General features: G+C 32.0%; 1 protein-coding gene across 4 annotated transcripts in view; it reads left to right on the top strand.

Moving 5' to 3' along the window:
• COL11A1 (collagen type XI alpha 1 chain) overlaps positions 1–21,198 on the top strand; it is a 197,853-nt gene that overhangs the window by 89,604 nt on the left and 87,051 nt on the right. For all 4 annotated transcript variants that reach the window (XM_007471378.1, XM_007471380.1, XM_007471381.1 and 1 more), the window contains 14 exons: positions 75–128; positions 1,342–1,395; positions 1,513–1,557; positions 2,743–2,796; positions 3,240–3,284; positions 3,536–3,589; positions 4,058–4,102; positions 8,355–8,408; positions 9,508–9,552; positions 11,634–11,687; positions 11,768–11,812; positions 15,808–15,861; positions 17,469–17,576; positions 20,528–20,581. In XM_007471378.1, the coding sequence (XP_007471440.1) occupies positions 75–128; positions 1,342–1,395; positions 1,513–1,557; positions 2,743–2,796; positions 3,240–3,284; positions 3,536–3,589; positions 4,058–4,102; positions 8,355–8,408; positions 9,508–9,552; positions 11,634–11,687; positions 11,768–11,812; positions 15,808–15,861; positions 17,469–17,576; positions 20,528–20,581 (765 nt within the window). The remainder of the gene's footprint in view (positions 1–74; positions 129–1,341; positions 1,396–1,512; positions 1,558–2,742; positions 2,797–3,239; positions 3,285–3,535; positions 3,590–4,057; positions 4,103–8,354; positions 8,409–9,507; positions 9,553–11,633; positions 11,688–11,767; positions 11,813–15,807; positions 15,862–17,468; positions 17,577–20,527; positions 20,582–21,198) is intronic.

The raw sequence follows: 21,198 nt of genomic DNA, 5'->3' as shown, positions 1-21,198 counted from the left end.
TTACAGTACAGAAATAGGCTGGAAATGTGATGATGATGATGACACTGATGATGATGATGATGGTGATTTTACAGGGGGATCGAGGATTTGATGGACTTCCAGGTCTGCCAGGTGACAAGGGTCACAGGGTAAGATATACCATTCTGTACATTTTATAATTTTTATATTGGTATAATACAGGAATACTACGAAATATTGATACACTAAGATATAAGAAGGAAATTAATTTACGTATTTGTGAACTCATGTAAATTAGTACATCTACTAGATACTTGAAGAAAGATAAGTAGAATTATATGTGCGATACTCGTATAAGTTCTTTAATTTCTTTTAGACATTAAAATACTCATTTTACACAAACATAAGTTGATGTGGAATCTTTATGTACACGTATATGGAAAATACATTTATAGAACAAGTGTGGAGATTTAATTTTGCCTCTAAGTTTTTGATAATTGCCTCAATTTCCTTCTTACATTTTGTCTGTGGAAATATACTCAAAAGAGGACATCTATAGGCAGTTTGTCATTAATATAACAATATACTGGGTACTGTATTTTATTATACTAATTAGATGGCTCCAGTAGATTGAGACACCACAGGATACTTCTTTGTGATAATATTAGTTTGCAGTCCAGTGCAAGAGCTTATAATTTACTAAGGCTAAACAAAATACATTGTTGAACGGCAATCCAGTCAATATTTTTAGTGGGAAATTAAGCAAAGATGTGGTCTTTTGAAAAAAGATCAGCTTTGGATCTTCACATTTTTCTTCTCCAAAAGTTAAGAAGGAAGATGGGACAACTATTAGGAAATTGGAGAATATAAAAAAATAGAAATATACAGAAAAGAGAGCACTATGAATGTCTAGCAAGATGTTTAGTGTGTGCCTATCACATGTTGAGAAAAATATATAATTTTGTTTTTTAAAAAATCCAAAAACTTCTTTAGTCTTCTAGAACTGTGCTGATTTAATAAGAATTATTTTAGAAGCAGAAAAAATTTAAATTAAATAAAAATCAGCAAAGTGTATCCATGTTTAAGACAGTCTTCAGCAAAATACTTTTCTGTTAGTTTGTAATAATTAAATGTCTGAAAATTATTTGGGAATTTCATTTAAAGCTTTTTGTTTTCAAAATTGAGGGAACATTTTTCCTAGCATACTAATATATAATGCCAGTTAATGTGAAATTATGATTTATCTTTGAAGTGTTTTAAGGAGGGAAAATAGAGCATAAGTTTTTTCTGCAAATGTTCCGTTATATTTGGTAGGATAGCTGTAGGATAGACAAACATTCTAGTTTATTTCGTGTTCTACTTATACTTGGATTTATTTAATAGGGTGAAAGAGGTCCCCAAGGTCCTCCTGGTCCTCCTGGCGAAGATGGAATGCGGGTATATTAAACTTCATTTCTTTTAAGAAATATTTAAAATTAAAGCATAGAAAAAAATTATGCTGAAATGTTACATTGTCTGATTGCATCACTCTCCCATTCATTTTGCCCATGACAGGGAGAAGATGGAGAAATAGGACCAAGGGGTCTTCCAGGTGAAGCTGTAAGCAACTTTCTTTTTTTTCTTTTTAAATAATACCCCGTTTTGAAGGAATAGTGATTGGTGTTACATATATAAAGTCAATAATAAACTCAGATGACTATTGCCGTCTTCTTAAGCTAAGCAGGTAATTGTTATGTGAAAAAACATTTAAAAATGATACTCAGAGCTCTTCTTTTGTTAAAGAAAAAGTCTTAGAAAATCAAGAGAAAAAATTGTGGGATATAACATCTTATCAGGCAAAAACCTTACCTAGTTTTTGTTGCTGTTTTTTTGTTTTGTTTCAGTTTTTAGATCATCAATAGCTCTAGAATCTAGTTATGTGTTTAGGATAAATTAATCTTATTATCAGAAGAAACACAAAAATGAGGTGCTTAGTATATACCAGATAGAACTATAAAATTTACTAAATTATATCCTTTTTTCCACTGATTTTTACAAATGAGGAAACTGAATTGGAAAGGTTTACCCAAAGCTAGTTAATCAAAGAACCAGACTAGAAGCAGGCCTCCTAGTTTTAGTCCTAGTTTTCCACATTATAGAGCCTGTCAACCAAAAGGCATAGTAGCTCAAGTGAATATGACAGTAAGTCATTGTATTCACTTTTCTAAAGAAGGAAAAGAAGGAGGAACAAATAGAGGAGGGGGAAGAAGAGAAGAAATTAATTAAGTCATAATAATTTTAAAAATCAAGCAAATGGCTTCTGTAATCTTGCTAACATAGTTATCCAGCTGTTTGTTTCTTTCTTTCAGTAGAATATTCTTTCATGATGGAATTTACTTAACTGTAAAATAAATGAGAATCAGGACTCTTCTATTTGTGTAGTCTATCTTATTGAATAATAAGATTTAATAAGATTCAGTGTTGCTATTCAAACTGGAAAATGACACAAAAGTGACTTATTTAAAGCATTAAAATATTTCCTATATTTAAAATTTCCCAAGTGATTCATATGTAAATTTATAAAATCAAAGATACGGCTTCTGTATTAAAGGATTTCTTATCCATCTTGGCTTTTGGATCAATATAAACACTAGATATTTGTGTCATTTAAAAATGGTATTTTAGACACCATTAAAAGAAGATGAACAAATATTTTAATCTAAACATTACATTAATATTTATTTAAAGGAATAGGCATGTTTTGAAGGCATTTCTTATGAGAATGTGTTTTTCTTTTCCTCCTAGGGTCCACGAGGTTTGCTAGGACCAAGGGGAACTCCAGGACCTACAGGACAGCCTGTATGTATTGTTGAAAACATTCAAGATTTCCTAGGGAAAGCTTGTTACCAGACTTTTTAAAGCCAGGAGGCTGTGAAAGCTTTCAGTAGACAGCCAAGGGTTTACTGCTCTGTTATATTCTAAGACCTAATGATGCTGCCTATCAGTTTAACTGAGCATACCCTACTCCACTGGCTTCTTTCTTTTCTCTTCCTTTTAGTTTACCTATTTTATTGTTTCGTGTCAAATTCCAAACTCGCAGTGGAAAATGCTGTTAGGTTGTCTCCATGGACATGGAGAGGAGAGTATAGACCTTGCTTTTTCCCTCATTTCCATTAAGTTCTAAAGTGATTTTTCAGTCAACCTAGGCTACTGGGTGTCATATTATTAGGTTAGTCTTCTAAATTTTCCATTGTAGCATCTGAACTTGTTAACACTCAAGCATATTTTTTTCATCATTGAAGGGTATTGCAGGTGTGGATGGCCCCACAGGACCAAAAGGGAACATGGTATGTAGAGAATATCCATAAGATAACTCGTTTCTGTAATCTAAGTACTAACAAACCACTTTTGTTGCTAAATCTAAAATTAAGATTTCTTACAATGTGTTGCCAAGTGCTTCTGCCAGCATTAATATTTTGCAAGATTTTCTGGATTCTCTATAGGGAAACATGATTTGGGGACTATTTTTCAACTGAGAAGAAAAAACCTATTATGTGAAATAGTTTTATTAAAGACTCTTTATATTTTCCTATGGCAGGGTCCCCAAGGGGAGCCTGGACCTCCAGGTCAGCAAGGGAATCCAGGACCTCAAGTAAGTCTAAACCATCACACCTTTTTTGAGATAATGGGATAAGATGGTATCTTTATACAAGAAAACTGACAGCCTCAGAATTTTCTATGTAGGGCTAAGAGTTTTTATTGTGAATGTAGGAAGATGATTCTTTTTTTTTTTTTTTTTTTCTCCTTTTTAAAAAAAATTTGAGCAAATTTGCAGAGGCCTCTTTCTTCCAAGAGGAAAATGAGTCATTCGGTGTTCATGGAATGCCAGGACACCTGCAGGAGGGTTCTGAATAGAATCACATTACATATCCATTGCCAGAAGAGTAGCTTATGTAAAACCCCTCATAGTGTTGCAAAACTTTCTGGGGAATGTGGGGGGATATATATATAGATTCTCATAAATCATTTCATGTAAAATAGAGGGCTAATTATTTACTATTTTAAAAGTGTATTCTTGTGACGTGATTCTTGACATATGAAATGAATTCTTTTAAAATAGGGTCTTCCTGGTCCACAAGGTCCAATTGGTCCTCCCGGTGAAAAAGTAAGTTATTCTGTTGTTCTAGTAATGTCTGGTAAAAAAGCTTGTGTTGTCAACTTTAGGGAGGTATAAGGCCTGCCTTCTGTTTTTGATAAGATATTTAAATGTCCCAGCATATAAAGAATTAATCTGGAGTTAAATTATGAAAGCAGAGGGTGAGCAGCAGTCATTCATATGTCTCTGAACTGTAAATGATAAAATTTCACACAGTTTCCATTTGGATAACTTCCAAATGTGACATTCTTAGCTATATTAATTTCAGAAACGTACTGATATGAGTGAGTGTTTTCTCTTTATTTGGGTTCTCCTTTTATTTCTCATTATTTAAAAAATGTAATTAGGTTTGCTTGTGACAAAAGGCTTTTAGCAAGGTCTAATTAAGGGGAAATTGTGACGTTATTATTGCCACCGTTTCTCATGTATAAATGGCAAATGATGTTCTTTTTAATAACTCAATGTCTGGATCAAAACAAGAATAAGTTTTTAATTAAAGAGATGTCTTTTGTCCCTATCTCCTCTGACAGATTCCCTAAGCAATATTTCCTGTCCCCTATAGTTACAGCACAGTGTTACCTAATTCTTTCTAATATATTTTTTCTTATTTTTGTTGATTTCTATGAATATGTAATTTTTTTAAAATTAACAACTTTATTGGGGTTAATTTCATACCCTAAAAATTTACTCATTTTAAGTGTACAAGTCAATGATTTTTAGTAAATTTATAGAGTTGTGCCACAATCACATTTTTAGAATACTTATACCACCCCAGAAAGAAACCTTGTGTCAATTTGCACTCCCCATTTCACCCACAAAGCTAGACAACCATTGATCTACTTTCTATCTTTATAGATTTACCTTATCTGAACATCTCATATGAACAAGATATAGGAATGAAATTAATATTTTAATTTAATCATATGAATGAATATAATATGTGACATTTGTGTCTGGCTTCATTTGGCATAATGTTTTTGAGGTTTATCCATATTGCAGCATGTATCAGCACTTTGCTCCTTTTTGTTGCCAAACAGTATTCCATTGATTGAATATACCACATTTTGTTTACTTATTCAGCAGTTGAGGGACATATGAGTTATGTACACTTTTCAGCTATTATGAATAGTGCTGCTATGAATATTTGTAAAAAGGTATTTGTGTAGACATGTTTTCATTTATTTTTGGTAGATACTTAGAAGTGGAATTGCTGGGTTATATGGTAAATTTATATTTAACATTTTAAGAAGTTTCCAATTGTTTTTCAAAGTGGTTGTACCATATTTCCTTCCTATCAGCAATTTATGAGGATTCTAGTTTCTCTAGCTTCTCAACAGTACTAATATTTCTTCTCTTTTTGATTATGGTCATTTTTGTTGGTGTGAAATAGTATCTTATTGTGGTTTTAACTGGCATTTCCCTAATCACTAGTGATGCTGAACATATTTTTATGTGCTTATTAACCTTGTCTATATATTCTTTGGTAAAATATATATTCAAGTCCTTTGGTAACATTCTTACTTATTATTATTGTTAAGAATTAGCATATCAAACTTAAATGATCTTTAAAGTACTTTTTCTCTGTGCATATTTTCCATATGTTTACAGTATTAGAGTGCTATTGGAAAATGGTTTATTTATTTAAGATGTTAGGTACCAAAGGTGATTTAAAATCTTTGCTTTAGATCAGAGATCTTAATCTGGACATATATTCTTAACATATTTCGGATTACCTCATCATAACCATAAATTGCACTTGAGGCATGTGCCTATTGAATTTTCTACAATAATTTTATCATCTCTGAACTGGATTCCTAGGAAGAATTTGCTTTTAAGGAAAGCTGTTATATCTGAATTCCCTTTGTTGAGTCACAGGTAAAATATAGAATCTGATTCACTGCACTTCTTGTGGTAGGAAGACAGCTGTCTTTAAGCACAAGCCGCTTCTTTCTCTGCTTTGAGCATATCCAGCTCTTGAGTCCAAAGACAGCCTCTTTCCATCAAAAGGAGAAAGAAACTCAAGAACATGAAGAAAATGCATTTTATTTGTATTGCATTTACGGTATATAGTTTATTTTGGATCTATATTACTTTTATTTTCTTTATGATATACTGTGTTCTGTTTATTCTGGCTCAAGAGCCTTGTCTTTCAAAACTTGGTGAATAATGTTTTCAGTTGGATCATGCTATAATCTCACAATTAAATATAATTTAAGTAATGTCATGTATTTTTAATTCCCAATAATTTTATATTTTTGTCCTAAGTTATCATAGCCTATGCTGTTATTATATTTGTGATAAAAGATTTTATAAAATTCAAGCTAAAAAAAAAAATTCAAGCTAATTAACTAAAATGGATGACAACTATATTGCATTTCTGACACGTTGATAACTTAAATATACTGTTAAGTCCTGTGATTTAATTTATGGCTTCAGAATTTACATCACATATGTTAGTGGCTTTACAGAAAACAAATGGTATTGTATAGCTATATGAGCTAAAGAAGAAAAAGCAAGACACGAAATATATATTAGTTAAAGGCAAGGACTTTGACGATATGGCTACAGATCTGGATTCATTTGTACTGCAACTCTGTGATGTATTAACATTAGTTAATTACTCAAGCTCTTTGATGCTGATATTTCATGGAATTGCTTGAGACTTAAAATGGATACTATACATATAAATATATATAATATATATATTATATATTGCTTAACATAGTGCATAGAGACACAATAAATTTTAACAATTTTATTAAAATCTAAAATATGGCATTCATTCATTTAACCTTGTTTCCATTCCTGTAGGGAGACACCAAGCAGTTAAGAAAGCAGGCAAAATATTGTACTGTCATGGAGCTTCCATTTTAAAAAAAATAGATTGATTTTAACTTGGTTAAAAAAATCATCCTACAGTACAAGAGTTTTAGTATTTCTCATCTACCCTTAAATATATAGCAACAACATAAAATCCATGTAGTATTGTACACAAGGTCATTGTCTTAGAAATATATCTGCTGATAATAATAATTACTGGAATAGTTTTGCCTTTGTAATCTATATTTTGTTTTGAAGAAATAAGACTATTTCCTGAGAGCGAAAAAATGATTTGAGTGAAAGGCAAAATACTGCCATAAAAAAAAACAAGTTTTATAACAATTGTTTCATAATGTTAGATTACTTAACTGTATATGACTTTGCAGAGTGGTGAAGGGAATTGAATATTTTAAATCCTGTAAATGAGATGCAATTAAATTCAATTATAAAGTCCAGATTGTTCAATTTAAAGGTTACCTTTATTTTTCTGTGTTGTTCCATAGTGATTTAAGTGAGACTTTCTTGTTAAGTGATTTAAGTGAGGCTTTCTAGTTAAATTCTGTACTATCCATGTATATGAATACAATGCTTTTTCTAAATACTTTCTAAGAATGGAAAAATCCTCCTACATCCAGCATCTAGGCTTGCTGATATATCCTTGCCCTTTTAATTGTTTCTAAATTCTGGCTAATGACTTGACCAGTAAGCAATAATGGCTTAGGCTCTGAAGACTTGATAAAATTAATTATTCTAAGCAGAAAGCCAATTTTTCTCCCGATGAAGGGTCTACTTCTTGTAATAGTCATTCTTAGCATGTTCCAACCTTACCAATGATCAAATTAAATGAGATTTGAAATCCCCTGTGATTAAACACAGATTAATCTGTTGAATAAATACTTACTGAAGTACAGTTGATTTACAATGTTGTATTAATTTCTACTGTACAGCAAAGTGATTTAGTTCATTCTTTTTCATATTATTTTCCATTATGGTTTATCACAGGTATTGAATATAGTTCCCTGTGAATTGGCACTTATTAACATCATTGATGGAAATGGCCAATATGTGCTTTTTCAATGACATAAATCAATGTATATTGATTGTATATTGACCTATATTGTTTTCCTTTTTATTCTATAAGTTCCAGTTTATTGTGGTATGCAAAAACTAACTTGTTAATTAAAAAAGACACATTTAGTACGATTAAGCAGCGTGAAAACTAGCATGTCTTTGACAGATGTTAAGTTTGATTTTCATCTATCTTTATATACCATTTCTTCTACATAATATGTTAAAAAGTATTCAGATGTTTGTTGCTTATAGATGAAAGCCAGTGACTCAAGTTAAGAATTTTATTGGCTGTATATCACTATGTACAAAGTCAGACTTTTCATTATTTTCAATATTTAAATGAAAATATTCTTTTTCTCTATTTGATTAGGGACCACAAGGAAAACCAGGGCTCGGAGGACTCCCTGGTGCTGATGGGCCTCCTGTAAGTAATAGTTACCTGGTCATTAAAATTTCTATATGTTATTTGCAAAAATAGATTTTACATGTGCTTTAGAAGTGATTGTAAGAATTCAGTAATAAAAGCAGTAGAGCCAATAATTAAACATTGATCTCTCTAAAATGCTATTTCATCATGCCACTTCCATATTGCAAACTCTTTGAGGAGCTCCCAGTGGGCTTTGGACCACCCTAGGCCAGAATCTCATATTTTCCTACCACTCACTTTTCTCTTAGCATGCTTTACATTTTCCATTGCTATACCTTTTGTTATGTCCTTTTCTTTTCATAGAAAACACTTTTCCATTCTCTCTTCCTTTTCAAAGAACATGTTTCTTGAGAGTCCAGGTGAAATTCCTCACCTTTTGTAAGTTTCCTCAGACATCTTACAGAAAATTCCTCTGCCTTCAGGGATTCCATACTTTTCTAGAAATATAGCAGTGTTTATTATATCTTATCACCTAGTAATAAATAATGTAATTATGTAATCTCCACAGTTGTTATTTTTTTCTCTTCAAACTACTTACTCAGAGCTAGGGTATAAAAATTTTCATTCTGCAACTAGCTGTTTTCATTGAGTATAGTTGTTGTGGAGCTGTATGTTTTTATGCAATATTTAGTGACTCTCGATAACTTGATTACAAACACCATTAGTGTTTATAATGTTGCTATATTTTAAAATATATATCCACATATTTTAGTTGCTTTTTAAAGATGTGTGTATGATAATTTGATCAATATGCAAAATAGAAGTTAGATTGAAACACCTTTATGTAAGACTCTAAATGAGACTGGGGTTGAATTGCTGATGAATAATATGTGTTATGTGCTTTTCCCAAGCTCTCGCTCAAGTATATTATGTAGTTGATGAAACTTATACCTATGCAATATAAACTTACTATGTTTCTTTCCAAATGCCACAGTTTCCAGTGTTATTTAAAGCCATATACACTGATGCAAAGTGTGCAATATATTTTGAAACATAAAGAGTAAAACCTCAACAGATGGGAAAAAAGGGAACAATTTCATAGTATAAATTACCATTAATATTGCATCTCACCAGTCTATATTTTTGATAAATGTAGGGTCATCCTGGAAAAGAAGGCCAGTCTGGAGAAAAGGGTTCTCTGGTAAGTTACAAAGTATCCATTTAAGTATTGTCACCTTATCCTCTACAGAAAATGATCATTTCTATTATATATATATATTTATGTGTCTGTGTGTGTATATATATATATATATCATACTCTTCGATGATCATTTAGGGATATGAATATTGGAAACTAAGTGCCAGAAAATAGTTATACTCTACCTGTAATATGTCTTTACTTTCAAAAGAATTTTTGCTAGCATTTAGATATAAATCATGTTTCTATAGTTACTTTTTATTTAGGGTATAAAAAAGATGTGTCTTAGATAACTTTTAATTTTGCATTGGCAATTTGATCAATTAGACTAGCATTCCCTGCTTTTTAAAAAATATTCTCATGATAAGAAATAAATCCACCTTCTGCCTATGTAGTATATGTGGAATAAATGACCATAAGTAATCATAATGAAATTGGACAAGAACTACTGAATATCATTAAAGTGTTTATGTCACTTGAATTTTATCTATACTTATTACTTTCTGATAACCTTTACATAAGAGGAGACTAAATTGTAAGAGCAACGATTATCAAAATATCTAAATAAAATATCAAAATAAAAGCTTTCAATGTTAATACTATTTTGGATTACAGTAGCAGGGTAAGATCATTTTTATTTAGAGTAGCTAATTTTGGATTCTTATTAAAATAGTCAACATTACTATTGTATAATATATACTATTGTATATTATACGTTATTTCCTTTAGGTAGACTAGTGAAATGAAGCCAGCCATGGAAAATATATAATTTTGATCATATTCTTGATGATGTGAATGCAATAATTTTTTTTTAACATCCTTTATTGGAGTATAATTGCTTTACAATGGTGTGTTAGTTTCTGCTGTATAACAAAGTGAATCAGTTATACATATACATATATCCCCATATCTCTTCCCTCTTGCATCTCCCTCCTTCCAACCTCCCTATCCCAGCCCTCTAGGTGGTCACAAAGCACAGAGCTGAACTCCCTGTGCTATGCAGCTGCTTCCCACTGGCTATCTATTTTACATTTGGTAGTGCATATATGTCCATGCCACTCTCTCACTTTGTCCCAGTTTACCCTTCCCCCTCCCCATGTCCTCAAGTCCATTCTCTACGTCTGCGTCTTTATTCCTGTCCTACCCCTAGGTTCTTCAGAACCTTTTTTCTTTTTTTTTTTTAGATTCCATATATATGTGTGTTAGCATACGGTATTTATTTTTCTCTTTCTGACTTACTTCACTCTGTATGACAGACTCTAAGTCCATCCACTGCACTACAAATAACTCAATTTCTTTTCTTTTTATGGCTGAGTAATATTCCATTGTATATATGTGCCACATCTTCCTTATCCATTCATCTGTTGTTGGACACTTAGGTTGCTTCCATGTCCTGGCTATTGTAAATAGAGATGCAATGAACATTGTGGTGCATGACTCTTTTTGAATTATGGTTTTCTCAGAGTGTATACCCAGTAGTGGGATTGCTGAGTCATATGGTAGTTCTATTTTTAGTTTTTTAAGGAACCTCCATACTGTTCTCCATAGTGGCTGTATCAATTTACATTCCCACCAACAGTGCAAGAGGGTTCCCTTTTCTCCACACCCTCTCCAGCATTTATCGTTTGTAGATTTTTTGATGATAGCCATTCTGACTGGTGTGAGGTGATACCTCATTGTAGTTTTGATTTGGAATGTAATAAATTTAATGCTAGTTTTTGGTTAGAAATTACTTATCCTTTTGGGTAATCTATAATTGTTTATTGTAGACATTGAGGACATCAGATTTTTTCAGGCTTAGAAAAGCAGTTATTAATTATATAATTACTTATATTATTTCACATATTCATAATATTTATCTTACTTTTTGCATGAATATATAAGTTTGGAGTAGTTAAGCCTCATCACAGGATTTGTTCATGATATCTGACTTTAGACATAAATGATAAAAGTACCAAAGAGATCTTTACCAGAAGTAGAAAAATACCATGTTCTTATAGATTATTTGGTAAAATTATAGTATGTTGTAAGTGAGGGGCACTTTCAGTGCGTTATGTATTTAAATTGCAATGGGTCTTTTTCAGGGTCCTCCTGGTCCACAGGGCCCCATTGGCTACCCTGGTCCCCGAGGAGTAAAGGTAAATATTATTTTTTCCTACATTATTTAATTTCAATGTAAAATATTATAGTTATTTAATCCTTCTAATTTATTCCATAGGGAGCAGATGGTGTCAGAGGTCTCAAGGGCTCTAAAGGTGAAAAGGTAAAACATAATTTATTTAGGTGATTTTAATTGCTATATACCTATTGTATAAAAAATTTAAATTTATTGAACAGATATTCCATTTCTCAAATATATTGAGTGATTACTTATGTACCAAGCAATGAAAGCCTAATTTTGTACTCTATATCCTGGAAACTTTAGAAGTCTTATATCCTCAGGTGACGACTAAATTATTAAAAACAAAAAACAAAAAACAGCTATGTCATAAATAGAATCAATCCTGCATCCCTTTTTTTCTTACATGTGTTTAACTTTTCTAAATTATAAGGTTGGCCTTATGATTGGTTTGTTATGCTTGGATTGGATCCAGTTATATGCATAACAGAGGAATGTTTATTCCATTTTTTTCTCTACTAAAATCCCCAAATTTTATAAATTGAAATGAAGTGCAAAATATGAAAGTTAGAAGTAACATGAATCAACTGGGGGAAGAGGAAGACTTCATATGTGATACTGCATGCACAGCAAAAGCTTTAATAAGAAGGAAATTAATATTAAAGCCAAGTAAAGGTGGCTGAAAGAATGTGCACTCTTTTAAAGAGTGCTTATAGTCTAATTTGATGAAGAAAACAAAATTGAGATTTTTTTCATGTAAATGTTTAACATTAAATGTAGAGCTCCCAAATCCTTCAATGATTGTGTTGAAATGGAATAACATTACTCAGAATCACTACTGCATTAATTCTTACTGTATTTCATTTTATAAAACAAAGTTAAGTATAAAATATTGGTAGATTTGGTGAGAAATATATGCAATACACATTTTGATTTCAAGGATAACTGTTTATTCCCACAGTCATAATATTATCAAAAACACCTTGAATAGATTTGATATCAGTAAGGAATAGATAACAAGAAGGGGTGGACTTATTATATACATTATATTTTATTTTTCTGAAAAGAATAAATAGGTTACATACTGAGGCACTGTCAAAGTATGAAACTATATTGACAATTCTACTGTGTGAAAAAATGTCATGCGTTTTAAATTAACTCAGCTACTTTGATTTGAATCCCAATTCATCTTGGTCATCACAGATTAACTTCAGGGTATAGTGTCTTACTGAGCTAGCACAGTGGTAGTTCGGACAGCGTTGAACTTGTAATTACTTGCAAGTTGCCTATGCAAAAAAATATATTGTCTCAGTTTGGAATTTGGAATCTCAATTTTTATTGGTAATACATTTAAATATCAATTCAAATTGTTTCTCTGGAATTAGTGCCCATGAAGGATTTTTAGGGAAGACAGTGTTTAAAGGAAAGGCATTTAATTGGGGTGGGAAAGTTGTGAACTTTTTGGAAAGGGAGGTAGTAGCAAATGACAAAAGAAAATAAAATTATAGATGATGAGATATATGTGAGGAAAAACCTACTCAGGAATAAAATAAATATATATTGCTTATATGTAGGAAAACAATTTGAGATTATTGGTTATTTTGTTTTTCTGAGTATATATTATAATTGACCATTTATCTCATAAGAGATGAAGAAGGAAGTTGAAATTATTTTCTTTTATGAATAAAAATATTAATTAATTAACCAAAGGTGAAATACCAAGTTAGTACCCTAACTAGAATAAAATTCTCCATTGTTTAGACTCAGATTTGTTCCTTAGAACTTAAGCAACATACTCCAGTTAATCAAGTGGCATAGGTGAATTCCTTTTTTACATGTTTTCTAAAAATCTGTCTACTTTTTTAAAATGTTAATTCAGACTTGATAATTTAAGGACTGGAAATCTTAGTAGCTTGAAAGTGTTATTTGTTTAAAAAATGTCACTTATTGTAAGGATATTCTTAATAACTTGAGTCATCTAATTTATTTTTAAATTGAAAACAAAGTTTTGACAGAAATATCATCTAGTCCACTATATGCTCTCTTAAAAAACAAATCTCTCCCGGACAAAATATCCTAAAAACTGTTACTGATTTTAGACATAGAGTGCAGTATTTTTTTAAACTAAACTTGGCAACTGTGTAATTACCTTTCTCTCTAGGGAGAAAGTATTGAAGACACCAGTCAATAGGAAGTTAAGTGGTCATTTTCAGCTTTTAAGCCTCTGCTATTGCACAATTGCATTCAGTGCAGAGAGAATCCTAATTCCACAAGGCTACTTTGTGGCCAGAAAGTTGAAAATGTTATGTTTGCGTCAAAACTTTTAGACCTGTCAGAATTCTTATGTTTAGATAGGATATCGGATTGGATTCCTTTTCCAAGTCTAAGTCTCATATATCCATCATAACCTGATATTTTCTGGACCTTAGCATACCTTACCAAACTAGCACTGAGGCAAGGATGATTCCAAATGTACATTCAATAAACGTTTATTAAATATCATGATTTTTGAGGGTCAAAATGTACTAGGCACTGGGGATTCAGAGGTTAATTAGGCATGATTCTTGGTTTTGACCATTTAATAGAAAGAAAGAGACCTATGATCTATTAAGTGCAGGATGTTATCTTATAATGCTAAATGTTCAGTAGGACAAAGAGGTTAATTTTAAGGGGGAAATACTGAGGTCATGGAAAACTTCATAGCAGAATCATGAACTAAATCCTAAAAGAAGAGGAAAGTATCACCAGGTAGACAGAGAAGGTAAAGGATTTGCAGATGTGTGTGTATATGTAAGTAGTTAACCAATACAAGAATTACAAATGGAAAGACAGGTAATTCAGTTTTTCTAAAATCAGTGTGTTGGATGGAAGTAGAGAGGAGATTTAAGACCAAAGATAAGACTATAGAGGTGAACAAAGCCTAGATCATGGTAGGAAGGAGAGGGGGGATGGCAGCTTATATTCATCATTAGCACTTTGGAACCATTGAAGTATTTTAAAGCAAAACTGATATGATCAGTTTTATGTTTTGTAGAGCTCATTTAGTAGCAGGATGTGGAAGTATAGGAACTAATCTTCTCAGCTCTGTACTCAGACTTGGCCCGACATGCCTTTTTCTCAAACTCTCCAAGTCAATTAATGCTATTGAATACATGAATGCTTATTCTCCAACTACTAATTAAGGTACCAACTTCCCCCTCAAATCTCCAAATTCACTTCTTGCCTCACCAGAACCAGCACCAGCACATCACACCATCATCATCATCATCCTCATGTCTTTCTTCTCTAAACACCCATTCTATTCCATCTGTACCAAAATTAATACAAATTATTGGTAAAACAAAAACTTCAAACTACTCCACAATACTCTGAACAGAGTTATTGCTCAATTAATGCTATTGAATACATGAATGATTATTCCTTAGGAATTTAATTTTTTTCTTGAAATTAAGAGACAGGAAGGTTATTGATGAAGCTTATTTCTTAAAAATCTGCATATAGTAAAAATGACAGGAAATATTTTCATAGTCAAAATTTCTCCTCTCTTTGCTAAAGGATGCCCAGTTTTCAGCATCATTTGTTTGTGCATATGATGTGACGATAAGCAATCTCTATTTACACGTTAAGGATAATATTAATTTGCTTATTCTTCACCTGAAGAGAGATTGCAATTAGAGAACGAGTTGAGTCAGAAGACATTTATCTAAAGCACAGGAGACAAAATGAATGATATAAAATTCTTAGTTATATATCAGTAAATTAAAGACATTTTATTTGGTTGTCCAGAGTTCTTGTAATCCAAAGTTAATATAATTAATTAAATTTTTACTTTTTCTTTGTTCAAATAACATAGGATACATTTTGTTATAAGAAAATGGTTATTTCCCCCCATAAGATAGAGAAGATTCAATGGACACATTTGTGAAAACTTTTCTGTTAACTTAGAGGCATTAATTATGGGAAAATTGGAGGATACTGGGGATAAAGTGTTAAAATAGTGAAGAGGAGGTTTCACAACTAGGGTACATATTTCTCAGAAAAATTTTTCCTAATTACCAGTACTCATAATTTACATAGCCATATTTTAGATTCATAGAAACAATTGATTAAACACTTGTTTTATTACTTATACTTTTTAGGGTGAAGATGGTTTTCCAGGATTCAAAGGGGACATGGGTCTTAAAGGTGACAGAGTAAGTAGAAAGAAATTTGCACTAATACATACATTTGTGTGTTTATTCTTATAATTAAATATTGCAAACACAGGATAAATAAAAATGTACTACACGTGATATTTTTCACTTCCATTTTTATATGAAGATTAGGTGTTTAATTTTTGTAGAGATAATATAGTATCAGTTGTTTTTTAGATGTTATGTTAAATCTCTATATGTCCCAGAACATCCATAGTTTTATATATATATAATATGTATACATAATATATAGTATATTATATATATGGTATTATTGTTTACAGGTATTTTCTAAAATGATGATCAAATTGTTTTATATAATTAATTCAATAGATTTGTTTTAAATTTTGTTCACATATAGTGAGCTATGCTGCCTGGAAACTGTATCTGCAACTTTTATGAATGTTCACTGTATAGTTGTCTTGAATTTTTGAATGTAGAAATAGTACACTGTTTTTCTGTTAATGAGTACCTTGAAAACAAAACTGTGTCACCTAAAGTAAATTAAATTTTATTGGGAAGATTTATTTTATAACTAGCATAATAGTATCTAATAAGTTTAAGCAAAAAAAGGATGCTATAGAATATTGATTTTCCTAAAATGCATAGAAAGCCTGTGTCCGGGATAGGGACAATAACTTACACATTCCAGTTCCTAATACCTTAAATGTGAAAGCCAAGTTTAAAACAGAGACATTTTTCTTGTGTTCCAAATGGTGATTTCTAAAGTTGCTATCATCTGGGAGGAACAATTATTTTCCCTATTACCCTGATAGGTTCTCAGGCTGGTGCCCTGTAAAATTAGACTGACACAAGACAGATGAACAAGAGAAAAGTAAACAGAAGTTTGCTAGCATATGTATCATGATTATACATGGGAACACTCGATGAGTAACTAAAAAGAGTGGTTACAACTGGGGCTTGTATAGCATTTTAGCAAAGGAACAATAAATTTTGTGCAGGAAAAGGACTTCGAGTTTCTAGTACTGTAAATTGTGGGAAGGCAGATATATGGGAAACTAATGGTATATAAAGGCTAGTTGTAAAGTTTGTTGCATAGGTAGATTCCACTTGTACCTGTTTCTGACTCTGGACTGGTAAGGGTCTAGTTATCACTACTGATTAATTTTTGTCCTTTCTAGTAGAGAGGGGAGGAAAGACACCTTTGCAAATTTGTGCTCTGCTTTTAAGCAAGTATGGGGTGGGCAGAGAACTTTTTTTGTATCTGCTTCTTTTCAATTGCCTTCAGTTCAAAATAATCCTTATGCCAAAGTGACATATTTTGGTGTAGCATATTCAGCCAACCTACGGTGTCTAATTTTGATTCTTATTTATTTTTTCTCTCTGTCTCTTTCTGCAACACAATGTATTAAAATTAATTTAATGTAGGGCTTCTGTAGTTTTTCAACTTTCAGACTGCTTTGAGTAGTTTATTTATTAATTGAAAGATTGATGAAATCAAATACTTTCAAGCCTCTTTGTCATATGTAATATGTGAGTAAACAAACCAAGAGTTGAAGAATATAAGTTTTTGATAGACTATAATTTCTGCCATTCAGTCTCCAAGATATTTTAAATTACAAGAACGTTGTTACTCTGTGTTTCAGGGGGAAGTTGGTCAAGTAGGTCCAAGAGGAGAAGATGGCCCTGAAGGCCCCAAAGGTCGAGCAGGTCCGACCGGAGACGCCGGTCCTGCTGGTCAAGCAGGAGAGAAGGTTAGGGAGCAACTTTAAATTCAGAGGTCCTCTTGTAGATGATGCTTCACTGTGATTTTAGGGTGTTTTTAATCACCTGTGATGTAAATCTAGAGGGTTTTATTGAATTTCAATTTTTTGAATTTCAGTTTCATATCCATATTATTACTTAGAAGTATAATCATGAAACGGGCACATTTATCCTCTTTCACTCTTCCTTATTTTCTAGTCTCTTCTGCTTCCATTGGCCATGTAGAATCAACCACTCTTAATGCTCTTCTATATTAAAAGTGCAGAATTTGAGCGTGATTAATGAAGGCTGAAAGAACCAATCAAACATGGTCTACTTATTATTTTTGAACAACTTGAACCATCTTTGGCCCTCAAACCAAAATGTCCTTTTTTCACTCTTTCCACATAAACATATATTTTTACAGGATAAATGTTTTAAAAAATACTGATGTTCAGGCCAAACTTGAAAAGGTTTTAATTTTAATCTGGGGTTAACTCTAGCATCACTATGTTTTAAAATATCCCCAGATAATATTAATATTCATTGCTTTAAGAGCCACTGGACTATATGCATTATGTCAAAAAAGATTTGCAATCATTATACTTACATTTAGATAGGATATTAGGCAACATTAAAATTGTACCTTCGTAGAATATTTAGTGATATTGTAAACGTCTTATAATGAACCTGAAGTTAAATTAAGACAAAACTAGACATATCTATGACAAGTGCTTTCTGATTATGTACACTAAAGGAAAATATAAATAATAATTATCTCTAGGTGATATAAATCAAATGATTTCCTTTTTTTGTAAATATGACTATTCTCCAGTTTTTATAGTGAGCTTGCCATTATTCTATAAATATGGAAATTCCATGCTATGTAAGAAAATTGGCATCTCTGCCCCTTACCATTCCTGTTCCAGAAGGAAAATATATAAGGATTCTATAAGAATTGTGACTAGACAAATAAAAAATCATTTCCTCATGTCATTATGAGTCATCTGATATAGTAGCTCTTCTACTGTTTCATACTCTCAGTTGTGGTTTGTAAACTGATGAATAATGTCATTGTGTTTAGGCAACGGAGGGAAAAGATAGGATTGGGGGAATAAGGGCTTACAAGGCCTATGCCCCTTCTACTTAAAGTGCTCACTTGCCAATAGTTAAGGATACTCTAGGACCTTCCTCTTTTCTCAACCCCACTATATTCTGTGTAAACGGTCCCACAAACTGTTCTGAGGCATCAGGACTTTACCCCGCACTGCTTCATCTTTCACTTTTCATTAGAATTTTCCCTTTTATTGAAGTTGCTTATCACCACACTGAAAGTACAAAGAAATTTTCTGTCTGGATTTATTTTTAAATGACTCTAAAATGAATGAATTTACATTCTAATGTTGTATTAACAGAGACTACAAAAGTTTTCTGATAATAATTAGAGAATTTCATTAACCTTGAAATCAGTAGCATAAAACAAGCTGTGATAACTTATTCTATCCAAGGGAACATCATTATAAGTACGCTTCTTAAGGCTTGTTTGAATGTTTTCCATCTGAAGATTGCTTACCTATGCAGTGTTGATCATGAATCAGACAACTGTTTAGTTCAACCTATAATAACAAGGTCATAAACTATATTCCTAATTTCTTGCCTTGCTTCATCCAGTAAAATATTTATTGTTTCATAAAATCCTGCTCATCTATTAATGTTTTATATATAGTAATTTGAACTTGTTTGTTTTTATTCTTATTTCATTTAAATGCACATGGGAAATAATGAAACTGTGTGTCTGTTAATGTTTAAGGCTTTGATAAATAATATTTTATATATGAAATGTGCTTTCATAAGATCTTAAGGAAAATGTCACAGTAAAATTCCACAAACATATTTTATTCAATTCATTTATTTTAACTTTATTTTCTCTCTACTCATGTTTTTAATTTAATGCTTTGTTCAAGGGGCCAATTTTGTTAGTTTAGCATTTTAAACCTCTTAGTATTTGTTATACATCTTTGGGCTTCACTGTAATTTATCATGTTTCAGCACTTTCACATTGAGAGGTAATCTCATTGCACTGGAAGAAAATAGCTGCATATTCAAGTTCCCACCTGTAGGAATTAACACTCCACAAAAATCATTATTTAGCTATATCTCTCACCAATTGGTATTTATTAACCCAATTTATTCAGACATTTGAATAAAAGAAGAAACTTTGCTCAAAAATCAGGTTCAGGGCTTCCCTGGTGATGCAGTGGTTGAGTCCACCTGCCGATGCAGGGGACACGAGTTCGTGCCCCAGTCCGGGAAGATCCCACATGCTGCGGAGCGGCTAGGCCCGTGAGCCATGGCCGCTGAGCCTGCGTGTCTGGAGCCTGTGCTCCGCAATGGGAGAGGCCACAACAGTGAGAGGCCCGCGTACCGAAAAAAAAAAAAAAAAAAAAAATCAGGTTCAAATTTCTTAGTATAGTTATTTAAACTTTCCTTACTTAGCAAAAAAAAATGTTAACTTACGATTGCTTGCTTTATATATACAGTGAGAAATGAAATAATTTTATCAAATAGATTACCTTTAGTTGGAATGGTAAGATCTACATGCAGTTCTAACTACATCCATTAATTTTAAATAGTATTTAATGTTCATAAAACTTAGGTGATTTCTTAGCATATTCTTTAGCTCACAAACAGTCCTAGAATTCTTTTTATTCAGTGTTCTATGTCACTAAAGAAGGCACTGTCACTTAGACAACAGAGGTTAAGTTAGTGAACATTATAGCATTAGCAACATTTTTTCCCTATTCAAATTAAGAAATATAATGAAAGTAAAGAATGGCAAAAACTTGCAAATCTTCCTTTCAAATATGCAAATATGTGGTTCTAACTTCTAGAAAAATGACTAAAAGCATCATTTAAACTTAATTCATCTTAGAATTGATTATTATTATTATTTTAACTTTAGGGGAAACTTGGTGTTCCAGGATTACCGGGATATCCAGGAAGACAAGGTCCAAAGGTAAAATAATTAGCTTAATTTTTACAGTTTATCAGCCTTTGGTAGATACACTTAAAATTAATCATCTATGGTTACCTTTCAGTTTGTAATATAGAGATGATGAATCCTTAAAATATAATCTTATAAGGGAAAGTTAGAGGCAGTGTGGGCACCTGGAGTGCAGAGAGTTCAGAGATCTTAGGTGATTTTGGATTGGAGTATTTTAGAGACAGACTCATGAAAGGAAGGCACAGTCAGCCACTTCCTTGTAAGTGGAATAAGGACTATTCCAGGGCAGTATATTAGTATATATAGAAGCTTTAAGTAGATGACAGGTGATGGATAATAGCTTTTGATTTCCTTTCTGGTACCCTGAAGGTTTGAATGTCCACTTATATTTTTTTTTAAAGAAAGAATGACTCTTCTTTCATCCTCTTTATTTTCCCTCATTTCCACAGAACTTGTTTCCTAGGGCTACTGTAACAAATCACCACAACTCGGTGACTTAAAACAATGGAAATTACTTTGTTACAGTTCTGGAGGCCAGAAGTCTAAAATCAAGGTGTCAGCAGGCCCATGCTCCCTCCAAAAGCCCTGTGGGAGAATCTGTCCTTGCCTCTTCCATCTTCTGGTGGCCC

The sequence above is a fragment of the Lipotes vexillifer genome, unplaced genomic scaffold, assembly GCF_000442215.2.
Source record: "Lipotes vexillifer unplaced genomic scaffold, Lipotes_vexillifer_v1.1 scaffold1350, whole genome shotgun sequence".
NCBI lineage: Eukaryota > Metazoa > Chordata > Mammalia > Artiodactyla > Lipotidae > Lipotes > Lipotes vexillifer.
This window is presented reverse-complemented; position numbering and strand designations above follow the sequence as displayed.